The 21,242-nt window shown below is 53.0% G+C and overlaps 1 protein-coding gene across 2 annotated transcripts in view; it reads left to right on the forward strand.

The window, feature by feature from the left end:
- Positions 1-21,242, forward strand: part of PPP4R3A (protein phosphatase 4 regulatory subunit 3A) — a 32,492-nt gene that overhangs the window by 5,213 nt on the left and 6,037 nt on the right. For both annotated transcript variants that reach the window (XM_075614542.1, XM_075614541.1), the window contains exons 4-12: positions 122-739; positions 4,689-4,766; positions 5,051-5,167; positions 9,620-9,736; positions 12,853-12,984; positions 17,738-17,840; positions 18,870-19,028; positions 20,114-20,283; positions 20,958-21,100. In XM_075614542.1, coding sequence (XP_075470657.1) covers positions 122-739; positions 4,689-4,766; positions 5,051-5,167; positions 9,620-9,736; positions 12,853-12,984; positions 17,738-17,840; positions 18,870-19,028; positions 20,114-20,283; positions 20,958-21,100 — 1,637 coding nt within the window. The remainder of the gene's footprint in view (positions 1-121; positions 740-4,688; positions 4,767-5,050; positions 5,168-9,619; positions 9,737-12,852; positions 12,985-17,737; positions 17,841-18,869; positions 19,029-20,113; positions 20,284-20,957; positions 21,101-21,242) is intronic.

The raw sequence follows: 21,242 nt of genomic DNA on the forward strand, positions 1-21,242 counted from the left end.
TTCATCCATTATTGGCATATTTATATATATGACAGACAGTGCGTGTATATTATATATACTTTTTTGCTTAAGTCAGTTGGATTTTAAACTGTTGTTTGTTTATATTTTACATCATTTTAAGGTTCAAGGGAAAGATCCCTCCGTGGACATCACCCAGGACCTAGTGGACGAGTCAGAAGAGGAACGCTTTGATGACCTGTCCTCGCCAGGCCTGGAGTTACCCTCTTGTGAGTTAAGTCGGCTTGAAGAAATCGCCGAGGTTGTGGCATCTTCTCTGCCGTCTCCGCTCCGCCGCGAGAAGCTCGCCCTGGCCCTGGAAAATGAGGGTTACATCAAAAAGCTCTTGGAGATTTTCCATGTGTGCGAAGACTTGGAGAACATCGAAGGATTACACCACTTGTACGAAATTGTCAAGGGAATCTTCCTCTTAAACCGAACTGCGCTTTTTGAGGTCATGTTTTCTGAAGACTGTGTAATGGACATAATCGGATGCTTGGAGTACGACCCATCTATATCACTGCCAAGTAAACACAGGGAATTTCTAACAGAAACCGCCAAGTTTAAAGAGGTCATTCCTATATCGGATCCTGAGTTAAAACAAAAAATTCACCAGACGTACCGAGTTCAGTATATTCAGGACATGGTTCTCCCGACCCCCTCTGTGTTTGAAGAAAACATGTTGTCGACCCTTCACTCCTTCATATTTTTTAACAAAGTGGAAATAGTTGGTATGCTGCAGGTAGGTGTCTCGTTCTGCCCGGAGAGTTAGTGGAAATAGTTGGTATGCTGCAGGTAGGTGTCTCGTTCTGCCCGGAGAGTCAGTGGAAATAGTTGTTATGCTGCAGGTAGGTGTCTCGTTCTCTCCGGAGAGTCAGTGGAAATAGTTGGTATGCTGCAGGTAGGTGTCTCGTTCTCTCCGGAGAGTCGCAGGAAATAGTTGTTATGCTGCAGGTAGGTGTCTCGTTCTGCCCGGAGAGTCGCAGGAAATAGTTGTTATGCTGCAGGTAGGTGTCTCGTTCTGCCCGGAGAGTCAGTGGAAATAGTTGTTATGCTGCAGGTAGGTGTCTCGTTCTGTCCGGAGAGTCTGTGGAAATAGTTGGTATGCTGCAGGTAGGTGTCTCGTTCTGCCCGGAGAGTCAGTGGAAATAGTTGGTATGCTGCAGGTAGTTGTCTCGTTCTCTCCGGAGAGTCGCAGGAAATAGTTGTTATGCTGCAGGTAGGTGTCTCGTTCTGCCCGGAGAGTCGCAGGAAATAGTTGTTATGCTGCAGGTAGGTGTCTCGTTCTCTCCGGAGAGTCAGTGGAAATAGTTGTTATGCTGCAGGTAGGTGTCTCGTTCTGTCCGGAGAGTCTGTGGAAATAGTTGGTATGCTGCAGGTAGGTGTCTCGTTCTGCCCGGAGAGTCAGTGGAAATAGTTGGTATGCTGCAGGTAGGTGTCTCGTTCTCTCCGGAGAGTCGCAGGAAATAGTTGGTATGCTGCAGGTAGGTGTCTCGTTCTCTCCGGAGAGTCAGTGGAAATAGTTGTTATGCTGCAGGTAGGTGTCTCGTTCTCTCCGGAGAGTCGCAGGAAATAGTTGGTATGCTGCAGGTAGGTGTCTCGTTCTGCCCGGAGAGTCAGTGGAAATAGTTGGTATGCTGCAGGTAGGTGTCTCGTTCTCTCCGGAGAGTCAGTGGAAATAGTTGGTATGCTGCAGGTAGGTGTCTCGTTCTCTCCGGAGAGTCAGTGGAAATAGTTGGTATGCTGCAGGTAGGTGTCTCGTTCTCTCCGGAGAGTCGCAGGAAATAGTTGTTATGCTGCAGGTAGGTGTCTCGTTCTGCCCGGAGAGTCGCAGGAAATAGTTGTTATGCTGCAGGTAGGTGTCTCGTTCTGTCCGGAGAGTCTGTGGAAATAGTTGGTATGCTGCAGGTAGGTGTCTCGTTCTGCCCGGAGAGTCAGTGGAAATAGTTGGTATGCTGCAGGTAGGTGTCTCGTTCTGCCCGGAGAGTCGCAGGAAATAGTTGGTATGCTGCAGGTAGGTGTCTCGTTCTCTCCGGAGAGTCGCAGGAAATAGTTGGTATGCTGCAGGTAGGTGTCTCGTTCTCTCCGGAGAGTCAGTGGAAATAGTTGTTATGCTGCAGGTAGGTGTCTCGTTCTCTCCGGAGAGTCGCAGGAAATAGTTGGTATGCTGCAGGTAGGTGTCTCGTTCTGCCCGGAGAGTCAGTGGAAATAGTTGGTATGCTGCAGGTAGGTGTCTCGTTCTCTCCGGAGAGTCAGTGGAAATAGTTGGTATGCTGCAGGTAGGTGTCTCGTTCTCTCCGGAGAGTCAGTGGAAATAGTTGGTATGCTGCAGGTAGGTGTCTCGTTCTCTCCGGAGAGTCGCAGGAAATAGTTGGTATGCTGCAGGTAGGTGTCTCGTTCTCTCCGGAGTGTCAGTGGAAATAGTTGGTATGCTGCAGGTAGGTGTCTCGTTCTCTACGCAGAGTCGCAGGAAATAGTTGGTATGCTGCAGGTAGGTGTCTTGTTCTGCCCGGAGAGTCGAAGGAAATAGTTGGTATGCTGCAGGTAGGTGTCTCGTTCTGTCCGGAGAGTCGCAGGAAATAGTTGTTATGCTGCAGGTAGGTGTCTCGTTCTCTCCGGAGAGTCGCAGGAAATAGTTGTTATGCTGCAGGTAGGTGTCTCGTTCTCTCCGGAGTGTCAGTGGAAATAGTTGGTATGCTGCAGGTAGGTGTCTCGTTCTCTCCGGAGAGTCGCAGGAAATAGTTGTTATGCTGCAGGTAGGTGTCTCGTTCTCTCCGGAGTGTCAGTGGAAATAGTTGGTATGCTGCAGGTAGGTGTCTCGTTCTCTACGCAGAGTCGCAGGAAATAGTTGGTATGCTGCAGGTAGGTGTCTTGTTCTGCCCGGAGAGTCGAAGGAAATAGTTGGTATGCTGCAGGTAGGTGTCTCGTTCTGCCCGGAGAGTCGCAGGAAATAGTTGGTATGCTGCAGGTAGGTGTCTCGTTCTGTCCGGAGTGTCGCAGGAAATAGTTGGTATGCTGCAGGTAGGTGTCTCGTTCTGTCCGGAGAGTCAGTGGAAATAGTTGGTATGCTGCAGGTAGGTGTCTCGTTCTGCCCGGAGAGTCAGTGGAAATAGTTGGTATGCTGCAGGTAGGTGTCTCGTTCTGTCCGGAGAGTCGCAGGAAAACATTTTTCACAGATGTTGTTGTCAATTCCTTTCCGAATGACCATTCCCCCAAACGTGGCTTGTAAGAAAATCTCAATGGGAAGAAAATCCAATTGATTAGTTGTCAGCTGAGACTAGATGTAGTTATATCTTTAAGTACTCCGGGTCATAAGCTATATAGTCTGAAGTGACCAAATGTCTATATGTAGACATTATCGACCAAAAATCCCAAACAGGCAATTGGGATTTCATTTAAAACCAGAGACAGAACATGAAACACAGACAGAGCTCAGTGCACATCCAGTGAAACTTATACACGGTACAGTGCCTAAATATATATATGTATAGATATCTTTTGAATAAAATGGTCTTTTAGTTTAACATTTTGGCCAAAGTGTTGTAAGCCCCTGAGCCACTACACGGCAGACCACATCTCAAGGGTACCTAACACTAATATAAATTATAATATAATTTTGGCCAAAATGTTCAACTAAAAGACCATTTTATTCAAAAGATATCTATACATATATATTTAGGCACTGTACCGTGTATAAGTTTCATTTGATGTGCACTGACAACTACTGACACGATGACGTCTTTCACTATCTAGTGGCTTATTATATATTTTATTACCCAGCTTACACTATCCAAAGTGCATAAGGAACACTGTGCAGGATAATCAGTAATTCCTGTATTTCATCTCAATATTTCTGCACCCTGTTCTTAATCTGGGATGTGATTGGCCTTGAAATGTTTCACTCGTGTTATTTTCACGATGTCCCGTGTATTCCTTGCACCTGTGTTTTGATTGTAGCTGTGTCCAAACACAATGTACAGGATATGAAATCAAACAATGAAATGGCTTGGTGTGTATGTGTTATCATTGCAATTCTTGCAGGCTGCACTGTGGGAAAACATTGGAAGTGTTGTTTACCTTTTAAATATCAATGTTCCAACTTGATCACTAACTTCATTGCAGGAGGAACCAGCAGCACATAAAACAATGTCATTACTTGATGTGTATATTTGCTGCACAGCCCTACAAAAATAATCTGCTGTTTGTGCGTCTACCATGCTGCAATATACACAATGTCAGCTGTGTGTGGTGTTTGCAGTTTGGTTGCACAAAGTGTTTAGTGCAATGGTCACACCAAATAGAAATGTGTGTGCAGGAGGGAGGTACCATTAAGGAACGCTGCCGAGGTTATCCTGTTGTGTAACGGTTCTTCATTAGTCAAAAGAAGTCCCACATCCAAAGCACTTGCTTATCTTTTGAGGTTGTTCCAGTAGAAGAAGCTAAAGTGACTTGTTCACTCACGAGAAACGTAGGTTCCCAAGCGCCATCAGTATTTGTATCACTTCCATGATGTCAGCTGATGAAATCCCCAGGCGTCCTTTTTATCTGTGGCATGTCATGTTTTACTGTTCATAATATATCACATGGTTGAAAATGAAAATAACCCTGATCTGGCATTGTATATCGCATACATGCACCGAATTCTGTAAAGTCAAATAACTATTAACCTATTACTGTCTTTCTGTTTCTAGGAGGATGAGAAGTTTCTAACAGAGTTATTTGCACAACTTACAGACGAAGCCACAGAGGATGAGAAGAGGCAAGAGTTGGTAAGACTGGCCTGGCTGGGTGTAAGGCGCATTTCATTACTGCAGTATAGAGACCACTAATGTTAAATGCAATACTCCTGCGCTCAGTTTTTGGGACGGCTTGTGATCATGATTGGGTTTCCTCACCTTCAGGCTATTAAAGTATTTTTGGTTCTGCATAAATCTTTCCACTCGTCCCACAGAGTTTTATATGATGAGCACTTGAGAGAAGGGTTGAAATGAGGAACGTTGTGTTGATAAACCTATAACTGCCCTTATTTTGATCACCCTCGTGTCTATTTCAGGTAAACTTTCTAAAAGAGTTCTGTGCATTCTCGCAAACATTACAACCTCAGAATCGAGATGCGTTCTTCAAGACCTTGTCAAACATGGGCATTCTGCCAGCGCTGGAAGTCATTCTGGTAAGTACAAACCCCAAATACTGTGTCACCGAAGCAGGACAGCGCTTTAATGCTAATGTGTAAAGGATGCGAATCCTGCTTTGTAGTGTGTCATGTTGTAAGGATGTGTATAGTGTAATGATCATTGTGTTACTTTTCCTGTAAGTGGTAATGCATGGTTATGATATTAACATCAGTATTACAGGCTTTTCCTTCTCTAACACTGATGTTTGTTTTTAAATCATGTAACTCTTCTTTCAACTTTTGAAGATGTGGCAGCCTCACTAAATCAGCAGGCTGTGCTCCCTCATACCCTGCGGCCTATTCTCTCACAGGAGAGGGTTCCGGGCCAGGCTGTGCTCCCTCATACCCTGCGGCCTATTCTCTCACAGGAGAGGGTTCCGGGCCAGGCTGTGCTCCCTCATACCCTGCGGCCTATTCTCTCACAGGAGAGGGTTCCGGGCCAGGCTGTGCTCCCTCATACCCTGCGGCCTATTCTCTCACAGGAGAGGGTTCCGGGCCAGGCTGTGCTCCCTCATACCCTGCGGCCTATTCTCTCACAGGAGAGGGTTCCGGGCCAGGCTGTGCTCCCTCATACCCTGCGGCCTATTCTCTCACAGGAGAGGGTTCCGGGCCAGGCTGTGCTCCCTCATACCCTGCGGCCTATTCTATCACAGGAGAGGGTTCCGGGCCAGGCTGTGCTCCCTCATACCCTGCGGCCTATTCTCTCACAGGAGAGGGTTCCGGGCCAGGCTGTGCTCCCTCATACCCTGCGGCCTATTCTATCACAGGAGAGGGTTCCGGGACAGGCTGTGCACCCTCATACCCTGGTGACCTATTCTCTCACAGGAGAGGGTTCCGGGCCAGGCTGTGCTCCCTCATATCCTGGTGACCTATTCTCTCACAGGAGAGGGTTCCGGGCCAGGCTGTGCTCCCTCATACCCTGCGGCCTGTTCTCTCAAAGGAGAGGGTTCCGGGCCAGGCTGTGCTCCCTCATACCCTGCGGCATATTCTCTCACAGGAGAGGGTTCCGGGCCAGGCTGTGCTCCCTCATACCCTGCGGCCTATTCTCTCACAGGAGAGGGTTCCGGGCCAGGCTGTGCTCCCTCATACCCTGTGGCATATTCTCTCACAGGAGAGGGTTCCGGGCCAGGCTGTGCTCCCTCATACCCTGCGGCCTATTCTCTCACAGGAGAGGGTTCTGGGCCAGGCTGTGCTCCCTCATACCCTGCGGCCTATTCTCTCACAGGAGAGGGTTCCGGGCCAGGCTGTGCTCCCTCATACCCTGCGGCCTATTCTCTCACAGGAGAGGGTTCCGGGCTAGGCTGTGCTCCCTCATACCCTGCGGCCTATTCTCTCACAGGAGAGGGTTCCGGGGCAGGCTGTGCTCCCTCATACCCTGCGGCCTATTCTCTCACAGTAGAGGGATCCGTGCCAGGCTGTGCTCCCTCATACCCTGCGGCCTATTCTCTCACAGGAGAGGGTTCCGGGCCAGGCTGTGCTCCCTCATACCCTGCGGCATATTCTCTCACAGGAGAGGGTTCCGGGCCAGGCTGTGCTCCCTCATACCCTGCGGCCTATTCTCTCACAGGAGAGGGTTCCGGGCCAGGCTGTGCTCCCTCATACCCTGTGGCATATTCTCTCACAGGAGAGGGTTCCGGGCCAGGCTGTGCTCCCTCATACCCTGCGGCCTATTCTCTCACAGGAGAGGTTTCTGGGCCAGGCTGTGCTCCCTCATACCCTGGTGACCTATTCTCTCACAGGAGAGGGTTCCGGGCCAGGCTGTGCTCCCTCATACCCTGGTGACCTATTCTCTCACAGGAGAGGGTTCCGGGGCAGGCTGTGCTCCCTCATATCCTGGTGACCTATTCTCTCACAGGAGAGGGTTCCTGGCCAGTCTGTGCTCCCTCATACCCTGCGGCCTATTCTCTCACAGGAGAGGGTTCCGGGCCAGGCTGTGCTCCCTCATACCCTGCGGCCTATTCTCTCACAGCAGAGGGTTCCGGGCCAGGCTGTGCTCCCTCATACCCTGCGGCCTGTTCTCTCACAGGAGAGGGTTCCGGGCCAGGCTGTGCTCCCTCATACCCTGGTGACCTATTCTCTCACAGGAGAGGGTTCCGGGCCAGGCTGTGCTCCCTCATATCCTGGTGACCTATTCTCTCACAGGAGAGGGTTCCGGGCCAGGCTGTGCTCCCTCATACCCTGCGGCCTGTTCTCTCACAGGAGAGGGTTCCGGGCCAGGCTGTGCTCCCTCATACCCTGCGGCATATTCTCTCACAGGAGAGGGTTCCGGGCCAGGCTGTGCTCCCTCATACCCTGCGGCCTATTCTCTCACAGGAGAGGGTTCCGGGCCAGGCTGTGCTCCCTCATACCCTGTGGCATATTCTCTCACAGGAGAGGGTTCCGGGCCAGGCTGTGCTCCCTCATACCCTGCGGCCTATTCTCTCACAGGAGAGGGTTCTGGGCCAGGCTGTGCTCCCTCATACCCTGGTGACCTATTCTCTCACAGGAGAGGGTTCCGGGGCAGGCTGTGCTCCCTCATACCCTGCGGCCTATTCTCTCACAGGAGAGGGTTCCGGGCCAGGCTGTGCTCCCTCATACCCTGGTGACCTATTCTCTCACAGGAGAGGGTTCCGGGGCAGGCTGTGCTCCCTCATACCCTGCGGCCTATTCTCTCACAGGAGAGGGTTCCGGGGCAGGCTGTGCTCCCTCATACCCTGCGGCCTATTCTCTCACAGGAGAGGTTTCCGGGCCAGGCTGTGCTCCCTCATACCCTGCGGCCTATTCTCTCACAGGAGAGGGTTCCGGGCCAGGCTGTGCTCCCTCATACCCTGCGGCCTGTTCTCTCACAGGAGAGGGTTCCGGGGCAGGCTGTGCTCCCTCATACCCTGGTGACCTATTCTCTCACAGGAGAGGGTTCCGGGCTAGGCTGTGCTCCCTCATACCCTGGTGACCTATTCTCTCACAGGAGAGGGTTCCGGGCCAGGCTGTGCTCCCTCATATCCTGGTGACCTATTCTCTCACAGGAGAGGGTTCCGGGCCAGTCTGTGCTCCCTCATACCCTGCGGCCTATTCTCTCACAGGAGAGGGTTCCGGGCAAGGCTGTGCTCCCTCATACCCTGCGGCCTATTCTCTCACAGGAGAGGGTTCCGGGCCAAGCTGTGCTCCCTCATACCCTGCGGCCTATTCTCTCACAGGAGAGGGTTCCGGGCCAGGCTGTGCTCCCTCATACCCTGCGGCCTGTTCTCTCACAGGAGAGGGTTCCGGGGCAGGCTGTGCTCCCTCATACCCTGGTGACCTATTCTCTCACAGGAGAGGGTTCCGGGGCAGGCTGTGCTCCCTCATACCCTGTGGCCTATTCTCTCACAGGAGAGGGTTCCGGGCCAGGCTGTGCTCCCTCATACCCTGCGGCCTGTTCTCTCACAGGAGAGGGTTCCGGGGCAGGCTGTGCTCCCTCATACCCTGGTGACCTATTCTCTCACAGGAGAGGGTTCCGGGGCAGGCTGTGCTCCCTCATACCCTGTGGCCTATTCTCTCACAGGAGAGGGTTCCGGGGCAGGCTGTGCTCCCTCATACCCTGCGGCCTATTCTCTCACAGGAGAGGGTTCCGGGCCAGGCTGTGCTCCCTCATACCCTGCGGCCTATTCTCTCATTGTAGAGGGTACCGGGGCAGGCTGTGCTCCCTCATACCCTGGGGCCTATTCCCTCACAGGAGAGGGTTCCGGGCCAGACTGTGCTCCCTCATACCCTGCGGCCTGTTCTCTCACAGGAGAGGGTTCCAGGGCAGGCTGTGCTCCCTCATACCCTGGTGACCTATTCTATCACAGGAGAGGGTTCCGGGGCAGGCTGTGCTCCCTCATACCCTGGTGACCTATTCTCTCACAGGAGAGGGTTCCGGGCCAGGCTCTGCTCCCTCATACCCTGGTGACCTATTCTCTCACAGGAGAGGGTTCCGGGCCAGGCTGTGCTCCCTCATACCCTGGTGACCTATTCTCTCACAGGAGAGGGTTCCGGGCCAGGCTGTGCTCCCTCATACCCTGGTGACCTATTCTCTCACAGGAGAGGGTTCCGGGCCAGGCTGTGCTCCCTCATACCCTGCGGCCTATTCTCTCATTGTAGAGGGTACCGGGGCAGGCTGTGCTGCAGGAAGCGGGTGTTGTTCTGTAGCGGATTGCAACCTCTTGGCAATAAAGGGGTTACAGCAGGGGTGGCCTACGCCTGTCCTCAAGGGCTACCAACAGGTCAGGTTTTCATGATATCCCTGCTTCAGTACAGGTGGAGCAGTCTCAGACTAAGCCACTGATTGATACACCTGCGCTGAAGCAGGGATATCTGAAAACCTGACCTGTTGGTGGCCCTTGAGGACTGGAGTTGGCCGCCCCTGCGTTCGAGCAATCAGAGGCATTATGAGTGTGCATAATACTGCGTGACGTTACAGGGTCAGTATCACACGCGCTGTTTCCTTTATCCCAGGGCATGGACGACGCGCAGGTTCGGAGTGCGGCTACTGATATCTTCTCATACTTGGTGGAGTACAATCCGTCCATGGTCCGAGAGTTCGTAATGCAGGAGGCTCAGCAGAACGACGATGTAAGAAATCCATGAGACGCGTTACCGCGCACATTGAGGTCCTTCCCTGTGTTCCCCTTAGCGGGAGATATTGTACGATTCCAGCGCCTCAGGGACGGCGGCTCCTTCTCGGAAGCCGTATAAATGCAAACAGTCCACCTTGGGTGCTGCGGTTTATTTACTTATTGCAACTTAAAAGCTAGCTCAAATTTAGGCAAATAATGTAACAAAGCGTAATGGGGAACGCCAGCAAGGTCTGTGTTGTATAGGGAAAGGTATCAGCAGCGGGACAGGGGACAGCGCCGAGACATCACCTCGCGCGCTGGGCTCCGTGCCGGAGTTACACTGTATCTCTGGAGGGGTATAAATATGTTGTATATGTGCAGAGAAGGGCGACTGAAAGGGGTAATTATCTACAGCTAAAATCTAAAAGATTTGAATGTGTGCAGAATGGAGGAGAGAAGGGGATGGGGGGCTATCCGGTAAATGTGAGGGAGGGGGGTGAATTTGAGGAATAAGCTCCCGAGCCCGGGGGTAGAGGCTGACACAGTCAGGGAATTCCAAATGACTTGAGACTGACATGGGGCTATCCTAAATATGCAAGAAGTCCACAAGCTAATCGTGCCCGAGGTTTTACAGGGGGTGGGAACTGGGCAGACACGGGGACAGGTGGCTCTTACCTGCCGTCCAATTCTATGTTCCGAAAACATGGTTAGAGCAAGTCGGTGATGCTTGTTTCCTTATACAGTGATGTATAGTATTGGTTGGCAGGGCAGGGGTAAAGCAGGAACATGTGCCTATATCCTGTACCGTTTCCAAAGTAAACCGTACCCCACCTTGTTCTTCCAGCACAGAAACACTAAAGGAGCAGGCGCGTACGCAGGGTGCGCAGGGTAAGGTGCGCATGGTGCGCAGAGTACGGTACACAGGGTGCGCAGGGTGCGGTACGCAGGGTGTGCAGGGTACGGTACGCAGGGTGCGCAGGGTGCGGTGCGCAGGGTACGGTGCGCAGGGTACGGTACACAGGGTGCGGTGCACAGGGTGCGCAGGGTACGGTGCGCAGGGTGCGGTACGCAGGGTGCGCAGGGTACGGTGCGCAGGGTACACAGGGTGCGCAGGGTACGGTACACAGGGTGCGCAGGGTACACAGGGTGCGCAGGGTACGGTACACAGGGTGCGCAGGGTGCGGTACGCAGGGTGCGCAGGGTACGGTGCGCAGGGTACACGGTGCGGTACGCAGGGTAGGGTGCGCAGGGTGCGCAGGGTACGGTGCGCAGGGTGCGGTACGCAGGGTGCGCAGGGTACGGTACACGGTGCGCAGGGTACGGTACACAGGGTGCGCAGGGTACGGTGCACAGGGTGCGCAGGGTACGGTACGCAGGGTGCGCAGGGTACGGTACGCAGGGTGCACAGGGTACGGTACACAGGGTGCACAGGGTACAGTACGCTGGGTGCGCAGGGTACGGTACGCAGGGTGCGCAGGGTACGGTACACAGGGTGCACAGGGTACGGTACGCTGGGTGCGCAGGGTACGGTACGCAGGGTGCGCAGGGTACGGTACACAGGGTGCGCAGGGTACGGTGCACAGGGTACAGTACGCTGGGTGCGCAGGGTACGGTACGCAGGGTGCACAGGGTACGGTACGCTGGGTGCGCAGGGTACGATACGCTGGGTGCGCAGGGTACGGTACGCAGGGTGCGCAGGGTACGGTACGCAGGGTGCGCAGGGTACACAGGGTGCACAGGGTACACAGGGTGCACAGGGTAGGGTGCGCAGGGTACACAGGGTACGGTACACAGGGTGCACAGGGTACGGTACGCTGGGTGCACAGGGTACGGTACGCAGGGTGCGCAGGGTACGGTACGCAGGGTGCGGTACGCAGGGTGCGCAGGGTACACAGGGTGCGCAGGGTACGGTACACAGGGTGCGCAGGGTACACAGGGTGCGCAGGGTACGGTACGCAGGGTGCGCAGGGTACACAGGGTGCGCAGGGTACGGTGCACAGGGTACAGTGCACAGGGTGCACTAGTTGGTGCTGCGGGACCTTTACAGACTAAAAACACTGAAAGGCCTCGGGGAGTGACAGGTACTTATGTGTAAACCAGACATTCGCAACATTTTTGAGCAGGGGCTCCCCTGGAGCCATTATTTAAATGCCAGAACACACCTGCTCATCACACCTCACTCGCCCCTTTTTGATCAGACGTCTGGAGACGCAGAGGCTGCGATCCCCTCTCTCCTCTGTCTCCCCTCTCTCTCTCCTCTGTCTGCCCCCTCTCTCTCCTCTGTCTCCCCCCTCTCTCTCCTCTGTCTCCCCCCTCTCTCTCCTCTGTCTCCCCCCCTCTCTCTCCCCCCCTCTCTCTCTTCTGTCCCCCCTCTCTCTCCTCTGTCTCCCCCCTCTCTCTCCTCTGTCTCCCCCCTCTCTCTCCTCTGTCTCCCCCCTCTCTCTCTCCTCTGTCTCCCCCCCCCTCTCTCTCCTCTGTCTCCCCCCTCTCTCTCCTCTGTCTCCCCCCTCTCTCTCTCCTCTGTCTCCCCCCCCTCTCTCTCCTCTGTCTCCCCCCCCTCTCTCTCCTCTGTATCTCCCCCCCCTCTCTCTCCTCTGTCTCCCCCCCTCTCTCTCCTCTGTCTCCCCCACTCTCTCTCTTCTGCCTCCCCCTCTCTCCTCTGTCCCCCCCCTCTCTCTCCTCTGTCTCCCCCCCCTCTCTCTCCTCTGTCTCCCCTCTCCTCTGTATCTCCCCCCCTCTCCTCTGTCTCCCCCACTCTCTCTCTCTTCTGCCTCCCCCCTCTCTCTCCTCTGTCCCCCCCCTCTCTCTCCTCTGTCCCCCCTCTCCTCTGTCTCTCCCACTCTCTCTCTCTCCTCTCTTCCGTCTCCCCCCCCTCTCTCCCACTCTCTCTCCCCTGTCTCCCCTATGTCCCGGGCTCAGAGAAGAGAGACGGATCGTAGCACAGGATGTGTCCGCTGAGCGGCTGTCAGAGTGTATCCCCGAGGCCTGCGGCATTTTTGGCAGAGGATCCCTGCACCCCTGCCCCCCTGCACCCTGGCTGAGAAACACTGGTGTGAACAGTAGGAACTTATTTGCTGCTGTTAATTTGGATGCTGAGATTTATTTCCTTTGACTTTGTTCTCCCCTCGTTAGGACATCTTGCTGATTAATCTCATCATAGAACATATGATTTGTGACCCGGATCCGGAGCTCGGCGGCGCTGTGCAGCTCACTGGGCTTCTCCGGACTTTGGTTGACCCTGAGAACATGTTGGCAACAACCAACGTAAGTAACGTCCCGTCCTGCGGGGGGGCGCTCTCCCCTTCAGTGCGGAAACGGTCTGCAGCACAGTGTGAAGCAAAGTGTCACAGGCTTCTCTAGCACAGTGTCACAGGCTTCTCTCGCACAGTGTCACAGGCTTCTCTCGCACAGTGTCACAGGCTTCTCTCGCACAGTGTCACAGGCTTCTCTCGCACAGTGTCACAGGCTTCTCTCGCACAGTGTCACAGGCTTCTCTCGCACAGTGTCACAGGCTTCTCTCGCACAGTGTCACAGGCTTCTCTCGCACAGTGTCACAGGCTTCTCTCGCACAGTGTCACAGGCTTCTCTCGCACAGTGTCACAGGCTTCTCTCGCACAGTGTCACAGGCTTCTCTAGCACAGTGTCACACAGGCTTCTCTAGCACAGTGTCACAGGCTTCTCTCGCACAGTGTCACAGGCTTCTCTAGCTCAGTGTAACAGGCTTCTCTCGCACAGTGTCACAGGCTTCTCTAGCACAGTGTCACAGGCTTCTCTCGCACAGTGTCACAGGCTTCTCTAGCTCAGTGTCACAGGCTTCTCTCGCACAGTGTCACAGGCTTCTCTCGCACAGTGTCACAGGCTTCTCTAGCTCAGTGTCACAGGCTTCTCTAGCTCAGTGTCACAGGCTTCTCTCGCACAGTGTCACAGGCTTCTCTAGCTCAGTGTCACAGGCTTCTCTCGCACAGTGTCACAGGCTTCTCTAGCTCAGTGTCACAGGCTTCTCTCGCACAGTGTCACAGGCTTCTCTAGCACAGTGTCACAGGCTTCTCTCGCACAGTGTCACAGGCTTCTCTAGCTCAGTGTCACAGGCTTCTCTCGCACAGTGTCACAGGCTTCTCTCGCACAGTGTCACAGGCTTCTCTAGCTCAGTGTCACAGGCTTCTCTAGCTCAGTGTCACAGGCTTCTCTCGCACAGTGTCACAGGCTTCTCTAGCTCAGTGTCACAGGCTTCTCTCGCACAGTGTCACAGGCTTCTCTAGCTCAGTGTCACAGGCTTCTCTCGCACAGTGTCACAGGCTTCTCTAGCACAGTGTCACAGGCTTCTCTAGCACAGTGTCACAGGCTTCTCTCGCACAGTGTCACAGGCTTCTCTAGCTCAGTGTCACAGGCTTCTCTCGCACAGTGTCACAGGCTTCTCTAGCTCAGTGTCACAGGCTTCTCTAGCTCAGTGTCACAGGCTTCTCTCGCACAGTGTCACAGGCTTCTCTAGCACAGTGTCACAGGCTTCTCTAGCACAGTGTCACAGGCTTCTCTCGCACAGTGTCACAGGCTTCTCTCGCACAGTGTCACAGGCTTCTCTCGCACAGTGTCACAGGCTTCTCTCGCACAGTGTCACAGGCTTCTCTCGCACAGTGTCACAGGCTTCTCTCGCACAGTGTCACAGGCTTCTCTCTCACAGTGTCACAGGCTTCTCTCGCACAGTGTCACAGGCTTCTCTCGCACAGTGTCACAGGCTTCTCTCGCACAGTGTCACAGGCTTCTCTCGCACAGTGTCACAGGCTTCTCTCGCACAGTGTCACAGGCTTCTCTCGCACAGTGTCACAGGCTTCTCTCTCACAGTGTCACAGGCTTCTCTCTCACAGTGTCACAGGCTTCTCTCGCACAGTGTCACAGGCTTCTCTCGCACAGTGTCACAGGCTTCTCTCGCACAGTGTCACAGGCTTCTCTCGCACAGTGTCACAGGCTTCTCTAGCACAGTGTCACAGGCTTCTCTCGCACAGTGTCACAGGCTTCTCTCGCACAGTGTCACAGGCTTCTCTAGCTCAGTGTCACAGGCTTCTCTAGCTCAGTGTCACAGGCTTCTCTCGCACAGTGTCACAGGCTTCTCTAGCTCAGTGTCACAGGCTTCTCTCGCACAGTGTCACAGGCTTCTCTAGCTCAGTGTCACAGGCTTCTCTCGCACAGTGTCACAGGCTTCTCTCGCACAGTGTCACAGGCTTCTCTCGCACAGTGTCACAGGCTTCTCTCGCACAGTGTCACAGGCTTCTCTCTCACAGTGTCACAGGCTTCTCTCTCACAGTGTCACAGGCTTCTCTCGCACAGTGTCACAGGCTTCTCTCGCACAGTGTCACAGGCTTCTCTCGCACAGTGTCACAGGCTTCTCTCGCACAGTGTCACAGGCTTCTCTAGCACAGTGTCACAGGCTTCTCTCGCACAGTGTCACAGGCTTCTCTCGCACAGTGTCACAGGCTTCTCTAGCTCAGTGTCACAGGCTTCTCTAGCTCAGTGTCACAGGCTTCTCTCGCACAGTGTCACAGGCTTCTCTAGCTCAGTGTCACAGGCTTCTCTCGCACAGTGTCACAGGCTTCTCTAGCTCAGTGTCACAGGCTTCTCTCGCACAGTGTCACAGGCTTCTCTAGCACAGTGTCACAGGCTTCTCTCGCACAGTGTCACAGGCTTCTCTAGCTCAGTGTCACAGGCTTCTCTCGCACAGTGTCACAGGCTTCTCTCGCACAGTGTCACAGGCTTCTCTAGCTCAGTGTCACAGGCTTCTCTAGCTCAGTGTCACAGGCTTCTCTCGCACAGTGTCACAGGCTTCTCTAGCTCAGTGTCACAGGCTTCTCTCGCACAGTGTCACAGGCTTCTCTAGCTCAGTGTCACAGGCTTCTCTCGCACAGTGTCACAGGCTTCTCTAGCACAGTGTCACAGGCTTCTCTAGCACAGTGTCACAGGCTTCTCTCGCACAGTGTCACAGGCTTCTCTAGCTCAGTGTCACAGGCTTCTCTCGCACAGTGTCACAGGCTTCTCTAGCTCAGTGTCACAGGCTTCTCTAGCTCAGTGTCACAGGCTTCTCTCGCACAGTGTCACAGGCTTCTCTAGCACAGTGTCACAGGCTTCTCTCGCACAGTGTCACAGGCTTCTCTAGCTCAGTGTCACAGGCTTCTCTCGCACAGTGTCACAGGCTTCTCTCGCACAGTGTCACAGGCTTCTCTCGCACAGTGTCACAGGCTTCTCTCGCACAGTGTCACAGGCTTCTCTCGCACAGTGTCACAGGCTTCTCTCTCACAGTGTCACAGGCTTCTCTCGCACAGTGTCACAGGCTTCTCTCGCACAGTGTCACAGGCTTCTCTCGCACAGTGTCACAGGCTTCTCTCGCACAGTGTCACAGGCTTCTCTCGCACAGTGTCACAGGCTTCTCTCTCACAGTGTCACAGGCTTCTCTCTCACAGTGTCACAGGCTTCTCTCGCACAGTGTCACAGGCTTCTCTCGCACAGTGTCACAGGCTTCTCTCGCACAGTGTCACAGGCTTCTCTCGCACAGTGTCACAGGCTTCTCTCGCACAGTGTCACAGGCTTCTCTCGCACAGTGTCACAGGCTTCTCTCGCACAGTGTCACAGGCTTCTCTAGCACAGTGTCACAGGCTTCTCTAGCACAGTGTCACAGGCTTCTCTAGCACAGTGTCACAGGCTTCTCTAGCACAGTGTCACAGGCTTCTCTAGCACAGTGTCACAGGCTTCTCTAGCACAGTGTCACAGGCTTCTCTAGCACAGTGTCACAGGCTTCTCTAGCACAGTGTCACAGGCTTCTCTAGCACAGTGTCACAGGCGTCTCTAGCACAGTGTCACAGGCGTCTCTAGCACAGTGTCACAGGCGTCTCTAGCACAGTGTGAAGCAAAGTGTCACAGGCTTCTCTAGCACAGTGTCACAGGCTTCTCAAGCACAGTGTCACAGGCTTCTCTCGCACAGTGTCACAGGCTTCTCTCGTACAGTGTCACAGGCTTCTCTAGCACAGTGTCACAGGCTTCTCTCGTACAGCGTCACAGGCTTCTCTCGCACAGTGTCACAGGCTTCTCTAGCACAGTGTCACAGGCTTCTCTAGCACAGTGTCACAGGCTTTTCTCGCACAGTGAAACAGGCTTTTCTCGCACAGTGTCACAGGCTTCTCTCGCACAGTGTCACAGGCTTCTCTCGCACAGTGTCACAGGCTTCTCTCGCACAGTGTCACAGGCTTCTCTCACACAGTGTCACAGGCTTCTCTAGCACAATGTCACAGGCTTCTCTAGCACAGTGTCACAGGCTTCTCTCGTACAGTGTCACAGGCTTCTCTCGTACAGCGTCACAGGCTTCTCTAGCACAGCGTCACAGGCTTCTCTCGCACAGTGTCACAGGCTTCTCTCGCAGTGTCACAGGCTTCTCTCGCACAGTGTCACAGGCTTCTCTCGCACAGTGTCACACAGGCTTCTCTAGCACAGTGTCACACAGGCTTCTCTAGCATAGTGTCACACAGGCTTCTCAAGCACAGTGTCACACAGGCTTCTCTAGCACAGTGTCACACAGGCTTCTCTAGCACAGTGTCACACAGGCTTCTCTCGCACAGTGTCACAGGCTTCTCTCGCACAGTGTCACAGGCTTCTCTCGCACAGTGTCACAGGCTTCTCTCGCACAGTGTCACAGGCTTCTCTCGCACAGTGTCACACAGGCTTCTCTCGCACAGTGTCACACAGGCTTCTCTAGCACAGTGTCACACAGGCTTCTCTAGCACAGTGTCACACAGGCTTCTCTCGCACAGTGTCACACAGGCTTCTCTAGCACAGTGTCACACAGGCTTCTCTAGCACAGTGTCACAGGCTTCTCTCGCACAGTGTCACAGGCTTCTCTTGCACAGTGTCACAGGCTTCTCTCGCACAGTGTCACAGGCTTCTCTAGCACTGGCGGGGCTGGGGCCCTTGTGAATTCTCTCACGCTGGGTACAAATTAACACTTTTACTAAAACAGCTTATTTTTTTTTCTTCCTAGAAAACAGAAAAGACAGAATTTTTGGGTTTCTTCTACAAACATTGTATGCATGTTCTCACTGCTCCTCTGCTGGCCAATACTACGGAGGAGAAGCCCAGCAAAGGTTCGGTAACAATACCTTATTTCAGTATATTTCTAGATCTGAGGTAGGCCCCTTCTAATCCGAGGGCCACGAGTACAACTCCCACACCTCCCCTCGCTCCCCCACACCTCCCCCCGCTCCCCCACACTTCCCCCCCGCTCCCCCACACCTCCCCCCACTCCCCCACACCTCCCCCCGCTCCCCCACACCTCCCCCCGCTCCCCCACACCTCTCCCTGCTCCCCCACACCTCTCCCCGCTCCCCCACACCTCCCCCCGCTCACCCACACCTCCCCCCGCTCACCCACACCTCCCCCCGATCACCCACACCTCCCCCCGCTCACCCACACCTCCCCTCGCTCCCCCCACACCTCCCCTCGCTCCCCACACCTCCCCTCGCTCCCCCACACCTCCCCCTGCTCCCCCACACCTCCCCCCGCTCACCCACACCTCCCCCCGCTCCCCCCACACCTCCCCCCGCTCCCCCACACCTCCCCTCGCTCCCCCACACCTCCCCCCGCTCGCCCACACCTCCCCCCGCTCCCCCACACCTCCCCCCGCTCCCCCACACCTCCCACACCTCTCCTCGCTCCCCCCACACCTCCCCTCGCTCCCCCCACACCTCCCCTCGCTCCCCCCACACCTCCCCCCACACCTCCCCTCGCTCCCCCACACCTCCCCTCGCACTCCCACACCTCCCCTCGCACTCCCACACCTCCTCTCGCACTCCCGCACCTCCCCTCGCTCCCCCACACCTTCCCTCGCTCCCCCACACCTGCCCCAGCTCCCCCTACTCCCCCACACCTCCCCTCACACTCTCACACCTCCCCCCGCACCCACACACCTCCCTTTGCACCTCCCCTCACACCCCCACTGGTGCAGCAGACCACACTGACAAAGGAGTTACATGTACAAAGCCCGAAGTCATTGGCTGAAGTTTGGAAATCCATATTTTTATTGTGTACAGAAAGATAATGTCTTTGTTATTGAAGTGATTGAGCCGTTTGCGGGCTGCGCGGGATATGGTAACCGCTCTCCTTTATTGCTTCAGATGATTATCAGACAGCCCAGCTGCTGGCGTTGATATTAGAACTACTAACGTTTTGCGTTGAACATCACACCTACCATATAAAGAACTACATCATCAACAAGGACATTCTCCGCAGGGTGCTGGTCCTCATGGCCTCAGCACATTCCTTCTTGGCCTTATGTAAGTTCCGCAGCTGCTGCTTTATCTTACCCGTTAGGGACACTTACAAGCCCTGCCTCAATGTGCTAAAATGATGTATTTTGTCCCCTTGTTCTTTGTATTATCTATATACCCTTTTTTTCTTTCGTCTATGTTTGCTAAAAGCTTTTTATGAGGTTTAGTTAGTTATGCAGCCTGAAAAGGCCTGTATTTTTTTTATGTAAAGTGTCCTTGCTTGTACAATTTGCATCTGCAATATCCCACCGGTTTTGCAGTTTTAAGATTAGTGCAACACACGTGTTCTCACCTGCAGTCCCAGAGCAGTTTGTGTATGAAGGGGCTTGCAGGCAGAATGAATTGCCTCTTTATATGCATTATAGCAGAGCATATACAGCACCCAGAGATGCTACAGGCCTCTGTCTCAGTCAGTCTGCTCCTGGTTGCTGAGCTAGGCAAAGCTCGTATGCCCGGTTTCTGTATAACTGAGTATAAATAAAGTGGTGTATTAAAGGGCATAACCAAACCTGACTAATGTCCTTCTACAGGCACCACCTGAGCTGTCTGCAGTGTCTAATAATGAGACTGCTGTTCTTATTAACATGACCGTCTGGGTGCCAGGGACTTGCATGCCCGATCACAAGCCCATGTTTACCAAGTGGTGTTTTGCAATAAGACACCTTTCTCATGTCAGAAAACACTTTACAGTTCATTCATCAGTACGTGCTGCGAGGTGTCTTCTCATAATCTTGTTCTAAATATACATACATATATATGTGGGGTTAGAATGCCACAGACAGAGAACTCATTCTGTACTGTTATTATTGTAACATCCCTTCCAATCATTTATTATACATGAGATCAATCGACGGCAAAAGTCCTTTCTGTGTGAGAAACATTGGCATTTCTCTTACTGAAACAATAAAATAACAGCTATCTGTAGTGCTACAGCATCAAATGTAAAAGTGTGTGTGCGCGTGTGTGTGTGCGCGTGTGTGTGCGCTCGTGTGTGTGTGTGTGTGTGTGTGTGTGTGTGTGTGTGTGTGTGTGTGTATGTATATATATATATATATATATATATAATATTTATGTTTGTTTGTTTGTTTTAGGTGCCCTGCGATTTATGAGAAAGATTGTTGGCCTGAAGGATGAATTTTATAACCGTTATATAATAAAAAGTTTCTTGTTTGAACCCGTGGTGAAGGCATTTCTCAATAACGGCTCCCGGTACAACCTCATGAACTCTGCCATCATAGAAATCTGTGAATATGTTCGAGTGGTAAGTATTCCATCACTGTGTCTCATAACCTGGAAACCTCACCCTGCGCTCTTATTAACCCCCTAACTGCCAGCAAGAACTGCAGCTAACCCCGCCGTGCATGGACAGGAAAGGTCCCGTAAAGATATACCGATATATAATAGATATCATTTTTTTACTATCCCACCTCCCCTCGTTCCAGAGCGACGAGCAGTTTTTTCCCCACTAGGCGCACAAAATGGCCGCAGCGTCAGGTTTTGTTCCCGGCAGCCAATAGAAAGTGTAAACGACGCAACAACTTTCTGTGTGAGACCCATCGGCCAGTTATGTGGGTTTCTTTCTGAGTTTTTTTTAGTGGCAGCTATATTAAAAAAAAAAAGTTCTTTGCCCGATATATATATATATATATATAGATATATATATCTATATATATATATATATATATATATATATAGATATATATATCTATATATATATATATATATTTTTTTATAGTTTCTATACATTATATACATCCATTCTTGTGCAAGGAATAGATTCTTTAGTAAATATTGTATGCCTCTGTTTTTTAGAACCGGATGCATGTAACTTGAAGCTGAACCAATGCACAATGCACAATGTTCACTTGAGAAGACCGTTCCGTACCCCGCGGCGGTTCAGTCTAACACTTCCAATTTGCATGTGTTTTCCTGCAGGAAGATATCAAATCGTTAACCGCGCATGTCATTGAGAATTACTGGAAGGCGTTGGAGGATGTTGATTATGTTCAAACCTTTAAAGGACTTAAACTACGATATGATCAACAACGGGAGAGACAAGATAACCCGAAACTTGACAGGTATTTCATGTTTAGTACTTTTTACATTTTTTATATATTGGGTTATATCTTTCCTTTAATGTGACTGTATTCCATAAGTGGCCAACTCCCGTCCTCAGGGGTCACCCACAGGTCAGATTTTGGGGATACCCCTGCTTCAGCA

The sequence above is a fragment of the Ascaphus truei genome, chromosome 9 (genome assembly GCF_040206685.1).
Source record: "Ascaphus truei isolate aAscTru1 chromosome 9, aAscTru1.hap1, whole genome shotgun sequence".
Classification (NCBI taxonomy): Eukaryota; Metazoa; Chordata; class Amphibia; order Anura; family Ascaphidae; genus Ascaphus; species Ascaphus truei.